General features: G+C 36.5%; 1 protein-coding gene across 1 annotated transcript in view; it reads right to left on the reverse strand.

Annotated features, from left to right (window-relative positions):
• LOC149782604 (phenylalanine--tRNA ligase, mitochondrial-like) overlaps positions 1-16,546 on the reverse strand; it is a 28,293-nt gene extending 11,747 nt beyond the window's left edge. The window contains exons 1-5 of the mRNA XM_089934082.1: positions 16,456-16,546; positions 11,649-12,216; positions 9,156-9,321; positions 3,874-4,005; positions 615-775 (exon numbers count right to left, since the gene is read on the reverse strand). Of these exons, the coding sequence (XP_089790208.1) occupies positions 615-775; positions 3,874-4,005; positions 9,156-9,321; positions 11,649-12,216; positions 16,456-16,487 (1,059 nt within the window). The 5' untranslated portion in view covers positions 16,488-16,546. The remainder of the gene's footprint in view (positions 1-614; positions 776-3,873; positions 4,006-9,155; positions 9,322-11,648; positions 12,217-16,455) is intronic.
• Between the last annotated feature and the right edge of the window lie 3,965 nt (positions 16,547-20,511).

Genomic DNA, 20,511 nt, shown 5'->3' on the forward strand with positions numbered 1-20,511 from the left:
TATAGTACTGCCTCCATTAGGCGCAAGTGACATTTTCATTGATAAAATTTTTCTTGATTATCATTAATTACAGTGTACTAAGAATGTAACAATTCTTATTTAAATATCTCATAATGCTGAGTAAATTTCCAGGTCCTATCTACCCTTTTCGATGATAAAACGAGCGATATTTCTAAGTTTCCATTACCAATTTTGATCATGTTTTTCTTCAAATTCATCAAATTGGGATCAATCTTTTGGGTATTTTCTGCTTTTAAAAACGAGATCAATGCCTGGTCCCATGTTAGAAGCAGGTTCGCGAGTTATCAGGCCATGAGGTATCGGGGGGAGGGTAGTTTCAAATATTTTCTCACTGGCTGATAATTTGGTGCTAATCTCAGTTGCTTTATTTGCAGTCTGAATACTGCAAAAAATAAAATGCCAGGCAATGATTAAACACACAAATGACTGGCCACTAATTCATGTGGATTGCCTTATTATAAATCTTGAGAACTCAAATAAAGAATCATGCAACAAACAATCAGCAAAGGACCTCTCTTGTGTTTTTGGTCATAATGACTTTAAATGAAATACTTTTGCCTATATCACATAAATTAATGAAGGACCAAACAAACCTTGAATGTGATGGGTGTTTCCGGATTATCCACATGGAACTGGGACAGAAAATCTGGACTTTCACTCCAGAAGAGCCGGATGTCTGGAATATTGTACAGTTTCATGGCCAGTCGTTCCAAACCGAGACCAAATGCCCAGCCAATCTGATGTGCAGCACCACCTGGTTTGAAATAGAAATGAGAGCAATTCTATCCTTATTATACATTAAGTCGGACACAAGTGTCTTTCAAAATATTTTCCAAATTGAATTAAATTATCAATACAAGGTTGTTCCCCCCATCTATTTATCCTAAGGATTTGACCTTTCTGTCCGATCATGCTGTCTATGAAACAATGTTATGACTTTCCATCATGGCATGCAAAACAACAGAAAAATGAAAACAATACTGCAAAATAGCAAACCAACCTAACCAAATGTATACAATAATAAATGCCAGAGACTAGTCTCTGGGTCATTACTTGGAAAACTATTTAAATATATACCATATAACCATTTCTTATATATTTGTTAATGAGATATTGAATTGTAGCATTGGGAGAAAAACAATATGGCCACAGTGGTAATACCACTTTTATCAACAAAGTGGCAATATTATATTTGGAATTTCTTTCTTTTTCTTTAAGAATTATATCTGCCCCTATGAATGTTATTCAAGCCTGTATTTCCATATTTATGCCTACTTCATTTTCCTTCTTCTTCTCTCTCTCTCTTCCTCCATTTCTCTTTCACTCTCTGTCTTATATCAACAAATCTTCAAATGTCCAGATGCTAGACATTCCAGCGTACATTTATCTCAGTGCCATTCAGAAATAAAATGAACTCCAAGGAACAAAAAGTAGGGTTTAAGTCTGAACTTCCAGAATAATCATGAAAATGTCAGCGATTTAACTAGCATGACCTGTTGCTATTTGATATTCTATGATACCATCAATACTAACTTATATGACGATTCCAACTGCAAACTGCACAGACCAAGATCTGAAGTGGCATAAAGCACAGACAGATCTGGGTCTATGCAGTTTGTTAGGAGTAATCCGTAGAACAAATGAGATAGACCCTGATCTGCAAGTGCATTATGCTAAGGCAGATCATGATCTTTACTGTTTGCTAATTTACTTGACTTATATGTGAGTATGTATGGTACCCATACAGTATCACAGATTTTAGGAAAAACTCTGTTGCTATTTGATATTCTGTGATACCCATAGAATATCATACACCAAACTGTACACAACCACTCTGGTGGCCTAAGTGGTTAGAGTATCCACCTCGGATGTGGGTGGTCATGGATTCGAAATGATGCAGAGTCATACCAAAGACTTATAAAAATTGGTACAAGCAGCTGCCTCGCTTGGTGCTCAGCATTATGAAGTTAGTGTCAGGACTGGTTGGCCTGGTGTCAGGATAATGTGACTGGGTGGGACATGATGCCACGTCTGCAGCATGATGCCTCAGTGCTAGACATTGCTATAAACTGCCACACTGCAGACATCATAGCAATATGACTGAATTCTTTTTAAAGCTATGATAAAAATCCAAATCACACACACACAGACATGGCAAACTGTACACAATCTGAGGAACAGCTCTTGATTACATATACTAATAAAACTGTTTAAGTAACAATTTTGCCTCCCATTACAGTTATAATTATGCTTTACAATGATGGACAAATCACAGATTGATGAGTGTTCATTGCAAACCAAACTTAAGCGACATTCAAAATTTTGGGTACAGCATCTGTTACTGAGATAGACTGTAAGCTTGCCAAGGCCACAGAATTCACGTTTAATGAAGAAGTAAACAAAATGAAGAAAATCCTTACAAGTAAACTCAAATTCATTAAAATCTGTTGTTTAAAGATGTTAAGCTTTTACATCTGTCAGATACAATACCCCTGCCCCAACAATGTTCACTATAACAACCCATGCAAGTCATGTGTTAATGAGAATAAATTATAAAAAAAAAAAACGTATTTACTTTTAATTTATTTGACAAAATTCACATTGTGACACATTATAAATAATTATAGTTAAATTTGTAAAAAAAATCACAGTCCAAAATTATTAATGTAGTAAGGCAGCCATTAATCAACTGGAAATGAATGGAGGAAAAAAATCCATGCCAATCAATGGATTTTGCCTTTAAAATTATACAATAAAAAGAAAATCTGGGATTTTTATCAATTATGTTTTCTACTGATTACTGAATAGACTCTAACAAAAGACCTGGTTCTATACAGTTTGCAGTTAGATGCAACTGATGAGAATGTATGGGCAGTTGTAAAAGTGGACCCAAAGGGTAATTTATGTGCATTTCAAATTACTGCACACTGATGACCTCGAAGGGGGAAAAAAACATCATCTCACAGAATTTACTCAAATCTCACAGAATATTTTATAAAATGTCAGTCTGGTCATCTGAAAATACCAGTCTGGTAGTCTGAAAATATCACAGTCTGGTTGTCTGAAAATATCACAGTATGGTTGGTAGTCTGAAAGTATCACAGTCTGGTTGTCTGAAAATATCACAGTCTGGTAATCTGAAAATATCACAGGACTGGTATGTTTGTAGAAAATTGAAAGACCTCCATGCCAGGGTGTTTTCCATCGAATTTGGTCAAATTTTGTTCAATGGCTTTTGAAAATAAATCACTGTAGTTGTTTATATTTTTGTAAGTGTGCCATATTTTATTGTGGATAAGCATGATTTGCACAAATATGAAAGCCCTTTATATCCTATGCTCTCTGTTAAACATGGTCAAATTCTACTCTGGTGATTTAAGAAAAATACCATTTAAAGGTTTTTTATAAGTTTTACTAATGCTGACCATATCTGATGATGCAACATTTTGCAAAAAAGACAGAAAGCCCTTAATGTCAAGATGCTTCCTCTTGTCAAATTTTCTTCAGTGAATATTTTGGAAAAAGTCGGTAATGGTTAATCTATTTTTAGTAACAGTGGCTTTCTTTCACAGCACATTGGCATGGTTTATTCAACTCTGAAATCCCATCATGCCCATGTATTTTGTACAAAATTTGGTTGAAATTCAACCTGTGGGATTTTACAAGTTTAAAATAGCTTGTGTCACTGTATGAATGAATGACACATACAAGACACACAGCTGTACCATATCCTCACATTGCCTTACAGCTTGGTGACCCAAAAAGCTAAATACATGCATAAAACCATTGATAAATGAAACAAACATTTATTAAATTAAACAATATAGTTCATAATTGTTTGATTTTTTTTACCACTTCGAAGAATTTCTTGCTCAATTATCCCACAGCCCAAAACTTCCAGCCATTTATCTTGATATTTGATCTCCAGTTCCCAGGAGGGATGGGTAAATGGAAAGTAGGCATCTACCCACTGAATCTCGGATTCTGAAGACAGAAACAATAAATATACCAATGCATGATGGAGCAGTATTAAATAATGTTTATTCAATTCTCAATAGAATCAGAAATGTTTCTAACAATAACAAACAGACCCCACCCATTTCAACGTCAAATTTGAATTTTTAATGTAATTTGCGTGAATGGATATCTTGTTTTGTTCACAGCAGACATGAGGTGAAACACTGTACTCAATTGCTCTCTACTTTGGAGTCATAAAAATCCAAATATTTGAACACATACTTGTACAAATTTTTATTGCTAACATTTTAAGTTAAAGTTCAAAACTTATACAAAATTAATTTGAATGAAAACAGAAATTTAAGCAATGCCTAATTTTGAGACTCAAAGAAGATTCTCTTTTCTTCATGAGTGACCTTTATTTGTGAACCAAGAGAGAATCATATTAACAGGACCTACTGGAAAAGACCAAGAATGTTTAATCCCATCTTTCTTTGGGAAACTAAGTTTATGTGCATATGATGTCAGATCAAGCATAAACTATGTGGTAAATATGTTGATTAACACACATCCCATTTGTATTATATCAACTGACTTGACCATACTGTTGATCTCTTATTTGTCTTAGCCATTAGTAAAAATACACCTTTTAGGCACACTACACACCAGACTGGAAAACTGCAGCAAGTAAGCCCAGTATTTTTCAGGCAAACTACGAGAAACTGATGCAAGTAAGTCCAGTGTTTTTCAGACACACTATGAGAAACTGATGTAAGTAAGCCCAGTATTTTTCAGGCAAACTATGAGAAACTGATGCAAGTAAGCCCAGTGTTTTTCAGACACATTATGAGAAAATGATGTAAGTAAGCCCAGTATTTTTCAGGCAAACTATGAGAAACTGATGCAAGTAAGCTCAGTGTTTCTCAGACACACTATGAGAAACTGATGCAAGTAAGTCCAGTATTTTTCAGGCAAACTATGAGAAACTGATGCAAGTAAGCCCAGTATTTTTCAGGCAAACTATGAGAAACTGATGCAAGCAAGCCCAGTGTTTTTCAGACACACTATGAGAAACTGATGCAAGTAAGCCCAGTGTTTTTCAGACACACTATGAGAAACTAATGCAAGTAAGCCCAGTGTTTTTCAGACACACTATGAGAATCTGATGCAAGTAAGCCCAGTGTTTTTCAGACACACTATGCATCTGACATGAAAACTGCAGCAAGTAAGCCCAGTTTTTTTTCAGACACATTAAACACCCTAATTAACTGCAGCAAATGAGCCCCATGTTTTTTCAGGTGTATTACACACCTGAATGGAAAAATGCAAGTAAGCCTAGTGTTATACTGGCACACTATACACCTGACTTGGAAACAGCAGTGAGTAAACCCAGTGTTTTAGCAGTACACTATACACCTCTCTGGGAAACAGCAGCAAGTAAGCCCAGTGTTTTAGCAGCACACTATACATCTGACTGGGAAACAGCAGCAAGTAAGCCCAGTGTTTTTCAGACATACTAACCACCTGACTGGGAAACAGCAGTGAGTAAGCCCAGTGTTTTTCAGACACACTAACCACCTGACTGGGAAACAGCAGCAAATAAGCTCAGCATTGTTCAGACACACTATGTTCAACATTAAATCAGAAGCTTGTCTTCTGTTTTACTTTTCTCTATTTTGAATTATATACATGTCTTTATCTAGCTAAACCTGTAAGCAGTCACATTATGATACAATAGTACACATTATATGATACAACAGTACACATACACATTATGTGATACAACAGTACACGTTATGATACAACAGTACACCTTATGATACAACAGTACACATCATGATACAACAGTACACATTATATAATGTAACAGTATGTATTACATGATATAACAGTACAAATTATATGACACAACATTACACATTATATGATACAACAGTACACACTATATTATACAACAGTATGCATTACATTATATAACAGTACACATTATATGGTATAACTACACATATGTTACAACAGTACACATTATATGATACAAAAGTACACATTAAGATACTACAATACATGCTATATAACAGTACACATTTTATACAACAGTACATATTATATGATACAGCAGTACACATTAAGATACAACATTATGCATTATATGATATAACAGTATGCATTACATGATATAGCAGTACACATTATATGATACAACAGTACATGTTATATGATATAACTACACATTAAGATACAACAGTACACATTATATGATATAACAGTATGCATGATATGATAACAGTACACCTTATATGATACAACATTACACCTTATATGATACAACAGTACACCTTATATGATACAACAGTACACCTTATATGAAACAACAGTACATATTATATAATACAACAGTACACATTATATGATACAACACTACACATTATATGATACAACAGTACACATTATATGATACACAGTAAGTCAGTACATCTGTATTCTTAAGTCTTTACATTAAGTACAGTCAGCATTCTGAAGTCTTGTCCTATAGTACAGTCAAACAGTATAAAATTACATCATTAATGGCTTCAGTCTAAAATTAATATCCCCATCAGTGGTGGTCACACAAATAAAGGAAATTGTACTTATGCTTTATATTTCATTAAGCACTTTTGCTGCTCATTTTAATCTAATGTTCTTGCACTTAACAGTTATTACATCAATCTATCTGAATGAATGTTCAATCTGTTTTGAAGAATAAAGAATAAAAAGCAGCTCATTTGTTTACAACAAAAAAACTCAGAATAAAGGCATGGAGAGTCAGGCTTCTGAATTCTACGCAAATGCAACGTCAAAACTATTCCCATAGTATTCTGAGTATTCATACCTCTACTTAAAATTCAGAAAGTCAGAAATATTGGTACTCCTACTCCTACTTGTATTCCTCCTACCTGTACTCTCAATTAGAGATACTTGTACTCCTACCTGTATTCTCAATTAGGGATACTTGTACTCCTACTCCGACTTGTACTCCTACCTGTACCCTCAATTGGAGATACTTGTAGTCCTGCTCCTACTTGTACTCCTAATTATACTCTCAATTAGAGATATGTGTACTCCTACCTGTACTCTCAATTAGATATACTTGTACTCATACTGTACTCTCAATTAGAGATACTTGTACTCCTACTTGTACTCCTACTACTACTTCTACTCATACCTGTACTCTCAATTGGATATACTTGTACTCCTACTTCTACCTGTGCTCCTACCTGTACTCTCAATTGGAGATACTTGTACTCCTACTCCTACTTGTACTCCTACATGTACTCTCAATTAGAGATAATTGTACTCCTACCTGTACTCTCAATTGGATATACTTGTACTCCTACTCCTACTTGTGCTCATAATTAGGAAAGTCAGAAATACTTGTACTCATAATCCTGTTTAGTAAAGTCATAAATACTTGTACTCATACTCCTATTCAATAAAGTCAAAGATACTTGTACTCATATTCCTATTTAGTAAAGTAAGAGATACATGTCCTCATATTCCTATTTAGTAAAGTCAGTGATATTTGTACTCATACTCCTATTCAGTATAGTCAGAGAGACTTGTACTCATACTCCTATTTAGTAAAGTCAGAGATATTTGTACTCATGCTCCTATTCAGTAAAGTCAAAGATACTTGTACTCATACTCCTATTCAGTAAAGTCAGAGAGACTTGTACTCATACTCCTATTTAGTAAAGTCAGTGATATTTGTACTCATGCTCCTATTCAGTAAAGTCAGTGATATTTGTACTCATGCTCCTATTTAGTAAAGTCAGAGACTTGTCCTCATATTCCTATTTAGTAAAGTCAGAAATACTTTTACTTATATTCCTATTTAGTAAAGTCAGAGATACTTGTACTCATACTCCTATTTAGTAAAGTCAGAGATACTTGTACTCATATTCCTATTTAGTAAAGTCAGAAATACTTTTACTCATATTCCTATTCAGTATAGTCAGAGATACTTGTACTCATACTCCTATCTAGTAAAGTCAGAGATACTTGTACTCATACTCCTATTCAGTATAATCAGAGATACTTGTATTCATATTCCTATTCAGTAAAGTCAGAAATACTTTTACTCATATTCCTATTTAGTAAAGTCAGAGATACTTGTATTCATATTCCTATTCAGTAAAGTCAGAGAGACTTGTCCTCATATTCCTATTTAGTAAAGTCAGAAATACTTTTACTCATATTCCTATTTAGTAAAGTCAGAGATACTTGTACTCATACTCCTATTCAGTATAGTCAGCGATACTTGTACTCATATTCCTATTTAGTAAAGTCAGAAATACTTTTACTCATATTCCTATTCAGTATAGTCAGAGATACTTGTACTCATACTCCTATCTAGTAAAGTCTGAGATACTTGTACTCATACTCCTATTCAGTATAGTCAGAGATACTTGTACTCATACTCCTATTTAGTATAGTCAGAGATACTTGTATTCATATTCCTATTTAGTAAAGTCAGAGATGCTTGTACTCATATTCCTATTTAGTATAGTCGGAGATACTTGTATTCATATTCCTATTCAGTAAAGTCAGAGACTTGTCCTCATATTCCTATTTAGTAAAGTCAGAAATACTTTTACTCATATTCCTATTTAGTAAAGTCAGAGATACTTGTACTCATACTCCTATTCAGTATAGTCAGATATACTTGTACTCATATTCCTATTTAGTAAAGTCAGAAATACTTTTACTCATATTCCTATTCAGTATAGTCAGAGATACTTGTACTCATACTCCTATCTAGTAAAGTCAGAGATACTTGTACTCATACTCCTATCTAGTAAAGTCTGAGATACTTGTACTCATACTCCTATTCAGTATAGTCAGAGATACTTGTACTCGTACTCCTATTCAGTATAGTCAGAGATACTTGTATTCATATTCCTATTTAGTAAAGTCAGAAATAGTTATACTCAAAACTCCTACTTGTGCTCATTATTAGGAAAATTGTATAATTCACAGAGCACATTTTCATATGTGAGACTTTCAATTAATTTGCTAGATTTTCAAATGGTAAGGAGTAAGGGGAAATTGCAAATTCATGGCAGCTTAATGATGCTTAATTTGTCAACTGTTTGGAGTGGGGGTAAAGTGTCACTTTGAAAATTAATATAAATATTTGCCTTTTCCAAAAAGATGGTGTGCCAAATGTTCCAATGTTGATTTGAGATCATGTTCCACCAATTTGACAGCCTCCAAAGAGTGGTCCTCTTGTTTGTCTGGTAGTCTTTCCCCAACTGTCTTCTCAAACAGCGACAACCCTACTGGATCTCTTACACTGTTAAACAGCTGAAAATTTAGAAGGAAAAAAGCATAAACAGATCTAACAAGAGACCAAAGTGGGCCTGTTACTGCTCACCTGTCTTACTTAACAGCTATATAAGTATCATTTATCAATGAATTTGAACTAACACAGCCTGTGTGAACTATCTCCCATACCTTATATCATGTCCATGTTACCTATTTTACAATAAGTCTGATAAAATATTATTTCCATAGATAAAGGCATAATTCTTATGTATAGTCCCTAGTTCCTAATCAAAGTAATGTAAGATTTTTTAAAGTTCAGTTTATAGACAGAAAGGGGGTGGGGAGGGTGTTTGGTGTTTTATGGCACAGCATTACAAGTAGACTATTTGACTATTTAGTACTGAGGCAACTGCAGTAATTTGTCTCACCCAAGGATTCACCATGGCAGCCAACTTGGGCACATGTGGAGATGTCCCATGGGAATTCAAGATTCCCATCAGGGATAGGCAAAGGGAAGCAGAGAATGTTGCCTTGTTCATAATGCCTATTTATTTTTAAACTGCCTGCTGTGCTGGCCATATTAGATATCAGATCAGTACCATTTTCATTTAGGACCAACTAGACATCAGTAGAAGTCTTTTGGTGAAAACCCCATGTCAATATCAGCATCCAGTCATGATAAGTACAAGTCTCTTGGGGTCAATATCAGCATCCACTCAGAAGAAGTAAAAGTCCCTTTGTGTCAATATAAGCATTCAATCATGAAAAGTACAAGTCTCTTGGTGTTAATATCAGTCTCCAGTCAAAAGGAGTTTAAATCTTTTAGCTTCAATATCAGCATCCAGTAAGAAAAAGAACAAGTCTCCTGGTGTCAATATCAGTCTCCAGTTAGACAGGGTATTAGTCTTTTGGTTTCAATATCAGCATCCAGTCAGAAGAAGTTACAAGTCTCTTGGTGTCAATATCAGCATCCAGTCAGAAGAAGTTACAAGTCTCTTGGTGTCAATGTCAGCATCCAGTCAGAAGGAGTACATGTCTTTTGGTGTCAATGTCAGCATCCAGTCAGAAGGAGTACATGTCTTTTTGTGTCAATGTCAGCATCCAGTCAGAAGGAGTAGCAATCACAAGATTTTCAATAAAGCTATCATAGTGGATGTAAGATTTTTTGGCACAAATTCATTTAGGACCAACTAGATAGATAGATAGAATAAAAAGTAGCCTGGTGAAAACCCTAGGTCGACATGGTCATCTATTCAGAAGGACTTGTGTTAATTATATTTTGTACGAGGCCACTATGATGGCCATATTGGATGTCAGATTAGCATCATTTTCATTTCAGATCAACTAGACACTATTAGACCAAATATATGCCATTAGAAGTCTTCTCATGAAACCCAAAGTTGATAGGAATTTCCATAACAAGATTTTCAAGATGGCTGCTGTGGCAGCCATACTGGATGTCAGGTTGAAACCATTTTCACTTATGACCAACTAGACTTTATGATGAATGTGTGTTTAAATGTGTTCATGGAAATCCTCTAAGTAGTTTAGGAGGAGAGAGCTAACAGATGGATGGACAACAGATAGCAGACAAAAAATGCCATCCCATAAGCTTTTCTGGACTATGATGAGTTAAGCTAACAAGTTGCAGGAGAAAAGTGAATTGTCAATATCAACATGATAATTACTAAACATAAAAGAATATAGGACTAGTTGGGACTAGTCATGCTAATAGGTGCCAGATGGAAGAATGGATAAACAGATAGATGTGAGTATTACTATATACCCCTAGTGTCGGGGTATCTAGGGCTATAATCAAACCCTTTCCCCCATCTACAAAGTTACACAATGATAAAAAATATCATTTTTCACTAAAACGCAAAAAAATTGAGACTCACAAAAAATCTAGAATTTGCAGTAATGACTGACTGTTTAATGCCACATCAACAAACAAAAGACCATAATGTGCTTAGCCAAAAACACATCAGAGTAGCCAACCCAGCAGGACTGGAACTCACATTTCACTGATTCACTCTGGCATGTTAAATACTAAGCCACCATAGCTCTCCTGGAACTAAATATATACACAAAATACTAAATATAAACACAAAAAGTACTAAATATAAAACAAAGTACTATATATAAACACAAAGAACTAAAAATAAATACAAAGTACTAAAAATAAATATAAAGTACTAAATATAATCACAAAGTACTAAATACAAACATAAAATACTAAATACAAACACTAAGTACATACAGGTGATGACACTACAAAACAATGCACACATCTAATGAAAATAAATTAAGATACAATAAAGCATACAAACTTAGAATGCCAGATAATCCATGGCAGTCAAGCTTACCTCCTCTTGGGTGAAAAGTCGAACTCCATCAACCTGATGGAAGACAGGGTAATGACTGGCATCAACTGTATCTCTCCTATAAACATCTCCCACAATCAGAAATGAATTCAGTCCCGACATAATCAGGTCTTTCTGATGCGCAGTAGTGTGAGCCCTCAGCATGTGAGACCTATTGAAGTAGTAACTATCAGACTGTGCACGGCTTGGGTGATCAAGAGGAACCAAGAGATTGTCAAAGTTTTGTTTAAGTGTCACTACAGGGCTTAAATTGTCATATACAGAGAAAATGGGGCTTCCTCTCCTAAGGAAGTTATTATAGAAAAAGTTTTTTATTCGTAGTTTTATCAAACTTATAGGATGGTGTTTTCTGTTGTGGAGATCTCTGCCAACTTTTTGAAGAATTGAAGGTGGAATATTGGTCCAGGAATCTGATGGGTAGCTGGCACCTTTCAGTGCAATGCTTTCTCGAAAATGTGGCTCTTTCCCAGCTTTGTTACAAAACATTTTCTCCTGTAATAATAGCCATTTCACAACATGGCAATGGCCACATCGGAGGGTCAAGCTCAGACTATGAAGAAAAAACAACAAAATTACATTGGATAAATATCATGCACGATTATGAGTATGATTCTTTTATGCCAACTGTAATATTTATGATATGCATATCACCAATATACTGTATGTATATATTTCCAATATAATATATGCATATCTCCAATATACTATATATTTCCAATATACTGTATGTATATATTTCCAATATACTATGCATATCTCCAATATACTGCATGCATATCTACAAAATACTGTATGTATATTTCCAACAGTGTATGTATATATCCAATATACTGTATATATATTTCCAATACACTGTATGTATGTATTTCCAATATACTGTATGTATATATTTCCAATATACTATGCATATACTGTCCAATATATTGCATGCATATCTCCAGTATACTGTATGTATATTTCAAATGTACTGTATGTATATATCCAATATACTGTATTTATATCTCCAAAATAATGTAAGTATATATCCAGTATACTGTATGTATATAATACCAACATACTCTATCTATATCACCAATATACTGAATGTATATATCCATTATACTATATGTATATGTTTCCAATATACTCTATGCAAGGTGTGATGGATAAATGGACAGACAGGAAAACAGGCATACAGAGGTAACCCTATATACCCATACCACTGTTATGGTGGGACATACAGAAAAGTAGAAATATTTTTCAATGATGTCATTAGGTAATGTAGATTTTCTATGCAATTTACAAAGTTCCCAACAATAAAGGGGCAAATTTTGAGACCTGATTTTTAAGAGTTAAAAAACTGTCAGGTCCCAGAACTGAACCTTGGGTATGGAATGTTCTTGCTAGATCTAAATAAGTTAACAACATATAAACTGGATATGTCATTGTAAAATATATAAGCCACCAATGCTACAAAAAAGGTCAAAAGTTGAATTCACAAATTTATGAAACTGGACTAAAAATTGCCTTAGAATTATGAAAATAAAACCAGGTCATCTACATTTGCATACAAACATGCCCATTAAATTTCAGTTTTCTAAGTCACGTGGTTTCTATTCAATCCTTTCAGCAAGTTTTCCACTGGAAAAGTATGAGTTCCAAAATTTTTGAAAAGTAGAAAATTGCATTAGAAGTCTGAAAATCAAATAGGTCATTATTATATATGTTCAAACTTACACACCAAATTTATTTTGCCAACTATAAGTGGGTTTTTTACAACTGTTTCGACATACTTTTCACTCAAATATGACAAAGTCTAAAAAAAACTGAAAATTTACATTGAAAAGTTTTTCAAATTTCTTTTGTGGTCTGAAAATGTAATTACCTATAATATTCATATGCATAAAAATGTGTGTGAGTGATTTGGATTTGTACTGTAGCTTTAAAAAAAATTCAGTCATATTGCTATGATGTCTGTAGTGTGGCAGTTTATATAGATGTCTAGCACTGGAGCATCATGCCGCAGACGTATAACATGATGTCCCATCCAGTCATATTATCCTGACACCAGGCTGACTGGGGCTCCAAGTGGTCTAAAGTACTCTCCGTTACGGAGCACTGCCATCTCATCACTGTCTGCGTGGGTTCAAGTCTTGGAATCGGCCAATGTGGGTATGTGAGAAAGCTTGCCAGTAACTTCTCAAGGGTCGGTGGTTCTTCTGGGGATTTCCCGGGTTCTTCTTCCACCATTAATACTGGCCACCATGTATAGCTTATCGTGTGCTGAAAAATGGCGTTAAACCCTACAAAACAACAACACCAGGCTGACCAGTCCTTACACTTACCTTTTAATGCTGAAGGCCAAGCAAGGCAGCTGTTAGTACCATTTGTTTAAGTCTTTGGTATGACTCAGCCAGGGTTCAAACCCATGACCTCCCACATATGAGGCATACACTCTAACCACTTAGGCCACCAGAGTGGTTTTAGCACTGATCTAGATTGTAACATCTCATGATGCTCTCATTTTATCATAATGAGATGTTATGCTTTATGTCGATTCAATGGTGTTGAAATACCTCAAATGAAGCAAAACAAGTTAGTTACTTTTAGCTACATTTATACTCCAACGCTATATTATCATGTACTCTATATTATCACAGCCATCTGGATTTTCTGGGTAATTTATAAAGTGCATGCAATTCAATTAATCATCATACAGAAAACAACGGTCGAACTTGCTATACCTGAATTGGCCTTGACTATGAAATACGGTTGAAATTGCTATACCTGAATTGGCTTTGATTACGAAATACACTCAATGTATCATCTGATGTTTGATGATTATAGGCCATAAACCAATAATGATATACATGTCCTTACAAGGTTAAGCTTGGAATTTCATTCCATGGTAGCAAATATGGACCAAAATTTGACCAAATGTTCCTTATGATGATATTTCTCGTACATATATATGAAAACAATAACGGTTAAACTTTCAGTAATATTTCAATACTACTACTAATTATAATAATAATTTTGTATACATTTGTATTTATTTGCCCACAATGCATATCAAATTCATATAAAGTTACATAATATTTGATTTTAATTTGTGATGTTGTTATTCATGGATTTCACTTTAATTACATTTATGTGTTCAAGTTGATCTTTGGATCCTTTCGGGGTTTTGGTGGGGAAATATTAAGCTATTGCAAAGGTGGACATTCCTTCTCATAGTAGTCCTACAATCTAAGACATAGCACATGTTGTTTTTCATTTTAGTGCCATGTCTTACTATCCAAATAACGGCCTTATATAGTGTGTTACAGTGTCGTTGACATTGGAATGAGTAATCAAAGTTTCAGGAACATCTCACACACTTGGTGGCCTATATCGACACTCTTCCACTAATTTATGTGTAATTAATATACCTACTGTGCTGTCTTTATCCTGGCAGAATGAAAATATGATAATAGCAAATGGACGCATTTTCAAGTTCCATTGACATTATTATTGTTGTTGTTGCTGTTGTGGGGTTTAATGCCATTTTTCAGCACACTATAGGCTATACATGGCAGCCAGTATTAATGTGGAGGAAGAACCTGGGAAAACCCCATTAGGAACCACTGACCCACAAGAAGCTACTGGCAAGCTTTCTCACATACCCACATTGGCTGAATCAAAGACTCAAACTGGCGCAGACAGAGATGCTACTGGCAAGCTTTCTCACATACCCACATTGGCTGAATCCAAGACTCGAACCGGCGCAGACAGAGTTGAGATGGCAGTGATCCGTAACAGAGTGCTTTAGACCACTCAGCCACTCAGGGCCCCTCCGTTGACATACATTTGCATTTGTTGCAATGTGACAGTAATCGAGGTATGCCAAATTAAATTTAAGTAGGTTCATGTTAAGGATAAGTTTCTTGAACAAAATGAACCAATGCTTACAGTTCCAACAGGCATAATATATTTTTATTCATTTCATTAAAGAATAACATTTCAACTTAACTCAATTTCGGCATTTCTGGCTTTCATCACTTTCCAGCTAACTGAAATGCAGGCCAATGAAACTTGAAAAAAGATCCATTTCTTTTGTGAGAACTTGAATTTATTAGAAAAAAGACATCAGAGTAAGCAAAGTCTGACTAAAACATTATGACTTTACTTTGTAGAAAAGCGTTGTTCTTTTAGTTGTCAGTTGTGTGAAATATTCCTGAAAATTTTACTTTTGTAACGATGTTAGTCGACATCAAAACACGCTACACAGCGCCGTTAGTTAGGCTGTAAGACCTTGATGCCCACAACATAAATATCAGCGTCGAGGTCTTACATGTAGGACTATTCTCATAGGTAAGTTGCAATTTAGGTTTATTGTAATACGTGCATGCTAGGCCAACACCACAATTATTGAGAGTTGTTGCCCCATGGTATGTTAATCCGGGTCAACCACCATATGATGTTTTATTTACATTTTCGTGCTACGATTGACAAAAAATTTTTTTTATAGGAATTGTATGATGGCAAATCATAGAAACTACAAATTACACGTAAGCAGCAATATGAAGTTTTAATATGTGCCGACAAAAAGATTAAGTACGCGATAATACAGCGTTCGGTGCTAATGACGCAAACTTGAAAATATAGACGTGAATATCATTCGCATGCTGTATAGAACGAATTATACTGCTTGTTCGTCTTTTGTAGCCAAACTTCAAACTAAAGGTCATGGTCAACCGAGTCAAAATATGAAGCTTAACAATTCATGGTTTCAGATGGGATCAACTAAATTTCATATTTTAATATGAACCTTTGAAAACTTGAATATGTTGTAAATAGCATTATTCAATGTCAAATGATGTTGATCTTGACTTTCTGATTACACCATGGACGCGGACATATTTGGACGTACTTGATTTAGGACTTACATGATTTAGCCTTCGATGAACACCTTCCAGTGTTCCATCAAAATCAAGTGCCATAGTACAGAGATCCGGATAAGAAATTTCTGCACTTTCTCAATTGCAGGTGCATGGAGTGTAACGACGCAGCCACAATGGCTTCAGTCATTTCGAAATTTTGAGAATGCAAACGTTTCTTTCCTCCATGGATTGTGTCAGGCTACATCAATGTTCCACTACAACATAAAAGTTTTGTAATGAGAAACCACACACACACACACACATTATGTGAAGACGTCTCCTTGAAAGTAAAGCAGTATAACCACCCGCAGGAGCAAGCACATTTGGTCAAAGTTAGCCGAACAGGAAAAGACCAGGCCGGGGAATCTAAAAAGTGTGGGGACAAGGTCTTTCGTCGACCAGAATACAGGCACAACAAGGCTCGTCCAAGAGGCGCGAAAATCTTGGAATCACGACCTTGCGACAATACTCGTTTTAACTAAAGACCACTCTTCTCTTTTCATTTCGCACTGTTCGTCTCCCTCTATCAATCTTGAGCGAGTAACGATGCGCGACCACGAAATGTCAAAGACACAGTCGGAGACCCAGAAAGACGAAACAATTGACCACCCAGTCAGCGACACAGTCGACGATTCAGTGGCCCTGTCAACGACCCAGTCAGCAACCCAGTCGGCGACCCAGACGACGACACAGCCACCCATTCGATGAGGCAGCTACCCAGACTACAATTCAGTCGATGACCCTGCCACTCAGTCAACGACTCAGTTGACGACCCAGTTTACAACTCCACGACTCACTCGACGACACAGTCGGCAACCCGGTGGACGTCACATTCAGACCCAGTCGACGACTCAGCGACTCAGTTTGAGGAAGAGAAAAAGACCCGTGCGATGCGCTCTATGTTAACTGAATCGTGTTTTTAAAATAAAATAAAAAGGCCCATTTCAGGGCCATTCATATGAGTAGTGAATGGGGGCACCCTAGCCTCAGTGGGAATTAGCATTACAGACAGGGTCTCGGCACTCTAGCCTCAATGGAAATTTAACATGGGGAATACAAGCCCGGCACTCTAGCCTCAAGGGGAATTGAACATGGGAAAAAGTCTTGGGCAGCTCTAGCCTCAATGGGAATTACCATTACAGGACCCCATGGGACAATCTGGGGACTATGTAAATTTAACATGGGAATAGATTGTGGGTCTGTTGAGCGACAAAATGGAACAGGGTCGGGACCCTATTTTAATAAGGTCCCGACCTGAGGGGTCTATGGAAAGGGAACAGGGGAGAGGGATAGAACACACACACACACACACACACACACACACACACATTAAATAAAAAAGGGGTAGGCAATTGAAAGTCGATCTCTTTTCGAGAAATGTGGGTGGCCCTCAAAAAGGGCCTTTGGGTTTATATATGCCCTTAACATGAAGGGCATCTGTGACTTCTTCTTGTCCTTAGGCTTCGTCTCACTGTAGGACCGTAAATCAGGACTCTTTTGAAGCATCCTTGCCTCTCCACGTAAATCCTACGTATCCATAGGTTGCTGGCGGTCCTATGGACAACTGTCCATTCGGATCGGACATACATCGGTATGTCCGTCCTGAACATCATTGTTGACACAAAGGTGGAAGATTCAACTTCAGTCCATATGCTGAGTCGACGAGAACAGGTAAATCAATGCAGTGAACTGCGCTTATTTATAGGTAGAGGAAGGATTGAAACGGATTGAGTTCATTGACCAATCCAAACACGCGTTACAAAATTCAGTCAGCTCGCATCCAATCCGAAGAGAACAGTCTGTGACGTCACGTGGTCTATATAGATTCGCTACCGCCTGTGTGCAGTCAATCGATGTGAGACAGTGATTCAACATGACGGAAACTCAGAAAACGATCCATTGGGGTGCACCAGCAGTGGAGACTACACAAGGGATCCCGGACTTACTTTCAGAAGAGGTACATTGGGATTTTGTGGATTTTCTTACCTCGCAAGAATTTGTTCCGGAACCTTCGTCACCTTCATTACCACACGTGGAGAATTTTAGACAGAGACAGAAAGAAGAATTGGAGAAATTTATACAACGACAAAAGGAAGCGGAACAAGCTTTTCTTTTACAGCAACAACAGCAAGAAGAGGTAAAAAAAAAACAGCAACAACAAGAAGCAGCAGCAAAGAAACAAGAGAGTGAAAATCAAACGTTCACGGTACTGTTAGACATTTTAGTGGAGTTAAGACGTCTGAAACAAATGTATCAGTCTTCTTTATCACGACCGAAGAGAATACGACCTTCCCGAGCTAAACACGCCAACCCTGTGACTAAGCCTACCGTACCACCCTTAGTGATTTCAACCCAATCATCATCATCAGAAGTAGGCCTCGGCCGTGGCAAAGGCTTAAGGCAGTTAAAGTTGATTGCTTAAACTCACCCCTACACCAAAAACCAAAGGCCCTTTTCAGGGCCACCCACTTCTCTCGAAAAGAGATAGACTTTCAATTGCCAATAACTCAAAAAAAAAAAACAACCCCATTTTACCCCTATAGTACGTGTATATGAGTGTGTGAGTGTAGCTTCTTATTTAAAATCAAAACTCAAAGACACTTACCTTTTTATACCTAATTTATTCTATTATCAATAGTTACAATCCAATTCACAATTCACAACAGAGCACTTTAAAAAGTACATTCACTTCTTCTGTCTCACTGTTTAGTCTCTCTGTTTTTTAAATTTCTTCACCGTCACAGTCTTTTCCTCCTCTTCCTCCTCACTTTCTTCCCTTCTTCTTTTCTTCTCCTGTTTCTTTTTCTTCACCTGTCTGATATCTTCCTCCTCTTCTTCCTCTGAAGAATCCCTCTCTTCTTCTGACTCCTCTTGTTTCATTTTTGGGCAATCTGGAGACCAATGTCCTTTTTCTTTACAATAATAACAGGTATCTTGACTTTTGTCTCTTTTAACCCCTATTTTTCTTTTTTGACGGTCTGGACACTCTGAAGACCAATGCCCTTTCTTCTGACAGATATAGCAAGTATCTTCACTTTTATCTCGAAAGGAAGGAGAGTACTCCGTCGGCTGGTCTGAAGAAAATTTTCTAATGACCCCTCGCAACGCTCTGATGAAACGTTCCATCTGGGTAGTCTCTTCCATCGTTGTGCTCGGTTAGAGAGTGAAATGAATAGTGAAAGGACAAGACACATACCCTTTATATACACTGGTCTGCTAGGACTATAAATTAGTCCATGGTGTTTAAATTTTCGTCATTTGACTTTTTTCACTCAAGACGAAACGATCCGATTCATTTGAGAAGAAAGAAAAAGAAAGTAAGAGGCAGAAACGTGATCTATCGCCTCGTACCAGAGCTGAAGTCTTGGCACAAATTCACGCCAGTGATTTTGAAGAGGACATGAGTGAACCAGAATCCGAACCCTCTAAACAAACTTCACCACCCTTAGTTAACCCTGAAAAGTACTATTCCATTCGAGAGACAGAAAAGCGCTTCTCTAGAAAATTTAGAACCACGGCTTACAAATACACAGTGAAGTTTAAAGATTTCAAGTCCGAAGTACCGTTAGAGAAAGCAGAAGGGTTCATCACCGGAGTGTGAGATTCTTTGCTCACCACACTCAAGCGACAATGTCAACCTAAAGAAGACGATCGCTTGAGACTTTCCATACAACACGACGGTTTGAAATCCCCTGTTTGGATCGAGTTTAGCACCCCTGCAGAATTGACTGCTTCCAAAGTTATGGACAAAATTCAACACGTACAACAATCCAATGACCAGTTTGACATCACCGATGGTAAAGCCACACTGGACATGACCCACGTCTCTCCTCCTCAAGGGACTGGACGCAAAAAGATGTTATTGGTGGACGAGCTTCGCAGCACCAAAACAAGTCTCGTCCGAATTCACAACCCTCAAGACCAGATGTGTTTAACCAGGGCCA

Source organism: Sinohyriopsis cumingii, chromosome 15 (assembly GCF_028554795.1).
Source record: "Sinohyriopsis cumingii isolate HCF-2022 chromosome 15, ASM2855479v2, whole genome shotgun sequence".
In the NCBI taxonomy this organism is placed as follows: domain Eukaryota; kingdom Metazoa; phylum Mollusca; class Bivalvia; order Unionida; family Unionidae; genus Sinohyriopsis; species Sinohyriopsis cumingii.